The 7,754-nt window shown below is 38.2% G+C and overlaps 1 protein-coding gene across 1 annotated transcript in view; it reads left to right on the top strand.

Moving 5' to 3' along the window:
* The first annotated feature begins 1,673 nt into the window (after positions 1-1,673).
* Positions 1,674-7,754, top strand: part of LOC136866956 (gastrula zinc finger protein XlCGF57.1-like) — a 59,108-nt gene continuing 53,027 nt past the window's right edge. The window contains exon 1 of the mRNA XM_068226974.1: positions 1,674-1,789. Within this exon, the coding sequence (XP_068083075.1) occupies positions 1,724-1,789 (66 nt within the window). The 5' untranslated portion in view covers positions 1,674-1,723. The remainder of the gene's footprint in view (positions 1,790-7,754) is intronic.

Here is a 7,754-nt window from a genome sequence, read left to right as displayed (position 1 = left end):
CCCGCTTCTGTGGTGTAGTGGTTCATGTCATTAGCTAATACCCCCGGAGGTCCGGGTTCGATTCCAGGCTCTGCCACGAAAATGAAAAGTGGTACGAGGGCTGGAACGGGGTCCTCTCAGTCTCGGGAGATCAACTGAATAGAGGTGGGTTCGATTCCCACCTCAGCCATCCTGGAAGTGGCCATCCTTCTCCAGGCAAATGACGGGATGGTACCTAACTTAAGGCCACGGACACTTCGTTCCCTCTTCCTTGTCTATCCCTTCCAATCTTCCTATGCCCCCGCAAGGCTCCTGTTCAGCATAGCAGGTGAGGCCGCCTGGGCGAGGTACTGGTCATCCTCCCCAGTTATATCCCCCGACCCAGATTCTGAAGCTTCAAGACACTGCCCTTGAGGCGGTAGAGGTGGGATCCATGGCTGAGTCCGAGGGAAAAACCGACCCTGGAGGGTAAACAGATAAAGAAGAATTTTCTTACGCCGGGCTGAGTGGCTCAGACGGTTGATGCGATGGCCTTCTGATCCAAATTTGGCAGGTTCGATCCTGGCTCAGTCCGGTGGTATTAGAAGGTGCTCAAATACGTCAGCCTCGTGTAGGTAGATTTACTGGCATGTAAAAGAATTCCTGGGGGACTATATTCCGGCACCTCGGCGTCTCCGAAAACCGTAAAAGTACTTAGTGGGACGTAAAGAAAATTATTATTATTATTATTATTATTATTATTATTATTATTATTATTATTTTCTTACAGTAAAATGACTGGATTCGAAACCCATGGCCTTCAATTTCAAGACTACCGCGATAACCATTACGCTACAGACCCACAAGTTTTTGTTTGTGAAATTTATGGTACTGTTTAACAATGTGGACCCTCAAGTTTGAGTGTACTAGAGTTCCATATATGTTAATATTATTATTTTTACGTCCCACTAACATTTCAGTAGAGTATTTGATTGATTTTCTTAATATAAGGGTCATAGAATGTAACCTCAACACAGATGCGAGGTCATAACTTTTTTAATACTTGCGGTCCTTATCAGTTCCCATGCCCATTAGCTTGTGGGTAATTTGTTCAGCGCATAACACTTTTCTTAGAATATAACTGCAATGTAAGATTATTTAGTGACAAACACTGATACATAATAGACAACACGGCACTGCGCCAAGAATCATACAGATGACAATATGTTATTGAAGAGTTGGTCACACCAAGCCATGTAGGTAGCAGCACTATCGACTTTCTCACTGAAAACAGCAAGCTGTCCGGTATTATCATATTAAAGTATTTGCTACAGCACGCCGACTCCCTCGGAAGTAGTTGCTAGGGGACAAGACTAGACTCGCCTCACCACTCGCTCACGCGCAGTAGGCGCAGACCAAAACTCCGTTCAACAGCGCGCGGCATATCATAACAAAGGAGATATTGGCGAAAGCCGATTGACATAGAATTTCCAAATGGCAACACACATGCCAGTTCGAAAAGGTTATGGGGGGGGGGTCACAACTACTTAATACTGTCTCAAGTGTATGTCCTTGAGATTCAGCTTCTGTCAAAACTGGACGTCCTGTGGCTATGAGCACAATATCGACAGTCATCTAAGAGTCCAACATTGACTATGGACTATGACCCAAACAGAACTAATAAAAATAATGTGTTTCTGGCTCATGTTTCAGTGGAAATAATTCACATGCCCTGCTCCATCTAAAACTACATAAGCTTTGTGAAATGGATTTGCAAGTAACTATCAAAGAGGAACCTGTCTGCCTCAAGGAAGCAGGAAATACTTCACTTGTAAGTATCATTGCAGATAAGTTTATATTGATAAGATTTTAACTGTTAGCAGCTGATCATATTTGACTGGTTCCGTAACTCTACTTGCGTATGTGTTGTTTAGAAAATGTATGAGCATATCGCTATGATTAATGACCGCAGATGTGCATTTAAGGCAGTCGCCCATGTGGCAGATTCCTAATCTCTTGTTCATCTAGTCTTTTATTAAATAATTGCCAACTATTTGGAAGATTATTGAACATCTCCCATGGTAAATTATCCCAATCCCTAACTCGTCTTATAAACAAATATTTGTTGTATGTTTAAAAACACCACTCAGACTTTTTCGTATACTAAAGTCATTTCATGCCATCTGTCCATTGACAGTTTGGAACATACCACTTAGTCAAGCAGCTCGACCCCTTTCTATTCTTTAGTCGGAACTCACCGAGGACAAATCGAACTGTTTTTCTTTGGATTTTTCCAAGTTCTTGAATAAAGTAATCCTGATGAGGGCACCATACACTGGATCCCTGCTCTAGTTGGAGTAATACGAGAGTCTTATATGCACTCTCCTTTACATCTTTACTAAAACCCCTAAATACCCCCCCCCCATAACCATGGGCAGAGATATGTTCCCTTTATTTACAATCCTGTTTATGTGATTACCCCAATTTTTCATTATATTAACACCTAGGGGCTTGCAGCGATCACCTTAACTCTTACAGTGCTAAGATGCCAATGCATCGGTACTTACATTCTGTATGAAAAGTGCCAGGATGCCAATTCGATTGGTACCCTCTTATAAGTGGTGTAGTTATGCATAATGGTGCTAGATTGTGCAACAAATCAAGTAGAAAGAAGGTAGAGTGTTTTTAATTCCTTCTTATGTCCTTAGATGGCACTGACATAACTTTATTTTTGCTAGTTTACTTGTCAATTGTGAGTCTATGGTCTGTGAGCGCTTCACGTCTATGATCCAGTATGGCAGCCTCCTTGTTTATTTATGTCCACATGTTGTGATTTATTTTCAATAATTTTACATTCTAATTGATGCATTTGAGTTGCTTATCATGATATTTTAGGTTTATTATTATTTGTACTGTAGTTATAGTTACTTAGCCATTTATTTAGGTCATAGTAAAGTTGTAAATAGTACATTTATCACAACAAGGTCACTTAGGCCTATTTCGGGAGAAGAAATTTGGGAACTTTTGGGTTGTCTCGAAGATGTAAGCGACTCTAACTTTAAGGAAAGAGGTGATTGTGATGTTTCTGGTTCTTCAGGTAGTGCACCAGAGAATGATGGATCCGTGCCATTGGCAAATGGGCTTACAACATTTTATGCAATGTCAAAGAGTTATCACTTTACAAAAGAAAATATTTATAAAATCATCCTATCAATACAATTCAAGTCATCTGTTAGATGAAACAAAGTCTATACATGTTTCAGCCTAATCTCAAGGCCATCTTCAGTAGTAAAACGATTGTTACATAATATAGAAACAAATTACTACGGTCTCACTACACTCCTCAGCATAATGTTTTATTTAACAGCCAGCAAGATCTATTAGACGAGAGGCCTTTGCACCTCAATGTGTTTTTAACTCACTTATCATGATCACTGTCACTTCACATCATTACGTTTTTTAATTTGTTTGTATATTATGTAACAATCGTTTTACTACTGAAGATGGCCTTGAGATTAGGCTGAAACATGTATAGACTTTGTTTCATCTAACAGATGACTTGAATTGTATTGATAGGAGGATTTTTTAAATATTTTCTTTTGTAAAGTGATAACCGTCAATACGGAATGAGATTCATAACTTGCAATCAAAGAGTTATAGTGACAGTGCTAAAGGAAATGACAGTGACAGTGAAGTAGATGATTCTTGGACTGAATGCATATTCCTTGAAAGTAATGTCCATCCCCACCATTTTTATGAAATCTCAGGGCCAAAATATTTTTATGATGCTCCACCAATAGAATATTTCAATCTGTTCTTTACACTGTCATTCCTGACACTATTAGTTGATTTTATATGTTCTGATCTTCTGAACTGTACTGTAATAACAAATATTGCTACTAGACACAGTTCTCTCAAATGATTACTATTAATCTCCCCAAATTCATAAAATATCCAATTGTTGACAGGTTACACTGTTGGTGTCTTTCTCTCCACATGATCAATTGGAAATTAGTTTATAAATTGGAAAGTAGACCTACATTAAGAATATAAATTGGTACATATGATCCCAGATAAGAGTTAAGATTGAATATCTTCACTTAATCACTTTGGATTTAGTGTAAAATGTGCTAATTAATTTCAAATTATGTTTTTCCTTTTGTAACACTTCTTCTCGACGGATTACATTCCTTACCCGATACCTCCATTTTTTTACTCGTCGTTGGGCAGCCTAGTTTGACGAAATGGAGTCGCTCAGCGGATACCTCAGGGTTTTCTTATGGCAAGTAAGACATGTAATCTTACTGTAGAATTGGCTTTACGTGAGTTCAAGAGAATCCCAACTCACGGGTGACACCTACCGACACTCACGACATAATAATAATTGTCGACAACTTTTTCCGAATATTGACTTCGAGAGAACTTACCATGATTAAATGAAGCATCCAATTGCACGGTACCTTTCTTAGCTATTAATTAACCTACGAGCTAGACAGTAATTAAAGAATTCATGACACAAGCAATTATAGAAAAATAACATGATATTTATTACTAAATATTGAATTATTAAATTACCATATTTTGCGACGCATTATTTAAAATTGACTGAAAATAAGTATGGAGAATGAGTCAGCGCTGGCTCGTAAAATAAAACAAAAATAATATTCAGTATTTCAAATTATTAAGAAGATCAGTTCCTTTGTGAAGTAGAAGTTAAGTATTTACACATTTACAATAGATCACTGGACACATCTGAGGTCCACCTTGCAGTTTGAACGTAAGTGTAACATCAATACCATTAACTTGTAACGATAGTCCATTTCCTTAGTCTGATTAAACCAGTCTCACTTGGACACAATATCCAGCCGAAATGCATCTCAAATACACTAATAAGTTAAGTTTGAATAAATTGGAATGCATTTAAATAAATCTGAATAAATTAAAGGAAATCGAAAATAGATCTGAGTAAATTAAGATAATTCCGAGTAAAATCCGAAGTCATGATTTTGTTGCAACGATCTCGCTGTATGTGGATAACTACGTACGAACTAAGGCATTCTTTCCTAGTGCCTGGTAAATACAGCTCCTACTCTAGCTTTTCCCTAGCTCAAGTTCGTTAAAGAAATATACGTTGAAACGGAGAATATTAATCGATCTAGCTATCTAACTAACTTTCAACATAATCTTTGGCTGTCATACACATGTCCTTTTAGGTTCAATGTCCCTTTCTTTAGTTATATTTCAATAACATTCAACTACAATGCAAGCTACTTTTCTCTCTCGCAATTAGTATGGCAGCGCTATGCCGCGAGGTTCAGAAACATAATCTCATATATATCGGTGTCGTAATGCATCTGTTTAAGTACAGCTATTCAAAGTATCGTAGTATTCTGATGTTCATTATAAATCATCTACACTGACATACGATTACGTCACGAGCATACATCTGTAATAGTAAACTCAGTTCGTACCTTGGCTTGTGTCGCTCCAGCGGTGAGGTCAATCTTACGTAATCGAATCATAAAATAAACTTGTAGTGTGGCATATCTTAACTTGCAGGTACACGTTGGCCCTGCATCGCGTGAAACATCTCATATCACTATATATAACTCGAATCTTTCATCCATAATAATTTTTCGCGTTCCCAAATTCTCGACAACGTCAAAGTACCACACTGATTCTTAATATAACATTTAAAAGTCGCTGCTTCTCATAACCCAAGACTGAGTTCAATGCCCTTTCTATAAACCAAACAATGCATAATTCCATTTGTTTATTTCTACACCGCGCACAACCACTCGTGACGTCAACTTGAAACATTACTTCTATGAAATCTCTATAATCTCCCAGTATGTCATTTTAATCAGCTGTTTCACATTTCTCTTTCAAACCTCACGTTTCATACAAGTATTCTGGTCAATATAGCATAAACTATTGCTATATTACTAAATCATGTAACTAGGAACTTAAATATCTGACACTTCGCTGGTAACTTTCACTTGCATTGCCATATTTATCGGTCTACAATTAGCCCATCGGCACATACCTAAGGTACATGTGTAGGCAAACCAAAAATTATGCGATAAAATATTGTGAATGACTTAGCTCGCTCATGGTTGTCCCTGGTCCAGCTGTTCCGTTCCCAAATGGATGTAGTTGGGTCTTCGGTTCGGTCACGGGTTGAACATATGGTACATCATCTGCTCCTTCGTTCTGGAAGTACTGTCTGGATTCCCGTTGCCTTCCTTCGTCATGGCTCGATCGGATGGTTACCCGTCGTCTTCCTCGTCATTGCCTGGTCGTATGGTAAGATGAATTGTTCCCAGGTTGGTCCATCGTGTGTATTTAGCACATCATCTTCATCATCTTGTCAGCCTCAAAGTTGAAGATTATATTGCAGTATACAGCTATTTTACTATTCTTATCTGACGTCTCTAATCCTTAATTTTATTTATTTTTATTTTTCTTCGTAGCTCTCCGACGTATCCGCAATTTTGTAAGATAATGAATTCAGTACGTCTATTGTCTGTCTGAACTGCTTTTGAATCTTGACGAAAACTTATTCTTTATTCTTATTCAACCGTTGGAAAATACTTCTTTTCTTATGCATGATCCTTTGCTTCTCCTAAAAGAATTATTCTGCTGACGGTAATTGCGTCCGCTCTCTACGTCATGAAAAATTCAAGATGAAGATTTTTAATAATCAAGTTTTTTTATTTTTTTTAAAACCATACTGTAGACCGTCCACTGTCCGTTTTACCTGAATACTTGACCATTCCATGACGTATATGGCCCTCTATAACATCACAACAGGTGACTGTTCCTTGCTTGCAATAGATTACATGGCCCATACCTTCAGTCGGCGCCATTTTGTAATCTGTCGCGAACGTGTGAACGGGCACACTTTTTAAATAAAAAATAATATTATTTTGTGCACAGTATCCAACAAAATTTTGGTTTTTGAAATTCAATCTGTATGTTTATGTTGCTTGGAGTATATCAAGCTCACATACCAAATTTTACCGTCATATCTTTTAAACTGAGACGTAAATAAATTGGCATTCTATGCATATGGTGACCTATTATTGGTCAGCATCTAAAGGGTTAAGGAACTTTCACCCCAGCAATGCAGTAACTAAGGCTAAACCTATCACCAGTACATTTTTTAAAGATAATCTCGTATTGACTCAAAGTTATGGTTACATTATTGGTGGCAATGCAGAATTTGTAGGTGTGTGTTTCTTATTATGCATTTCATGTCTGAAAGCTCATTTCACTGGCAGGATTTTGAAGAAGAAATGGGTTTCTTTTCATCTTTCTTTGCTCTGTTACTGCATTCAGCACAGTTTCTTGTAATCTTCCGAGTAGTTCAGTAGCTCCTCATTGTGACAAGAAGCACCAGGTGAGTTGGTGGTGTCGTTAGGGGCACCCAGCTGTGAGCTCGCATCTGGGAGATATTGGGTTCAAATCCCACTGTCGGCAGCCCTGAAGATGGTTTTCTGTGGTTTCCCATGGCTGCTATCTTCCCATTCCTAGGCTGTTCCTGTCCCACCGTTGCCATAAGACCTATCTGTGTCAGTGCGACGTAAAGCAAATAGCAAAAAAATAAAAAAATAAATGTTTGGGTAGTTGGGAGGAGCCTTCTGATTTCAGGTTGCTATGTTCAGTCTTTGATCACTCTGGTGGTATTAAGAGTGCTCAAATATACGAGCCTCAAGTCAGTAGATTTTCTGGCACATAGAGGAAATCTTAAAGGACAGAATTCCAACATATTACTGTTATGAAAATCCATAAAG

The sequence above is a fragment of the Anabrus simplex genome, chromosome 3 (genome assembly GCF_040414725.1).
Source record: "Anabrus simplex isolate iqAnaSimp1 chromosome 3, ASM4041472v1, whole genome shotgun sequence".
In the NCBI taxonomy this organism is placed as follows: Eukaryota; Metazoa; Arthropoda; class Insecta; order Orthoptera; family Tettigoniidae; genus Anabrus; species Anabrus simplex.
Note: the sequence above shows the minus strand (reverse complement) of the source record. Positions and strands in the feature narration are given on the sequence as shown.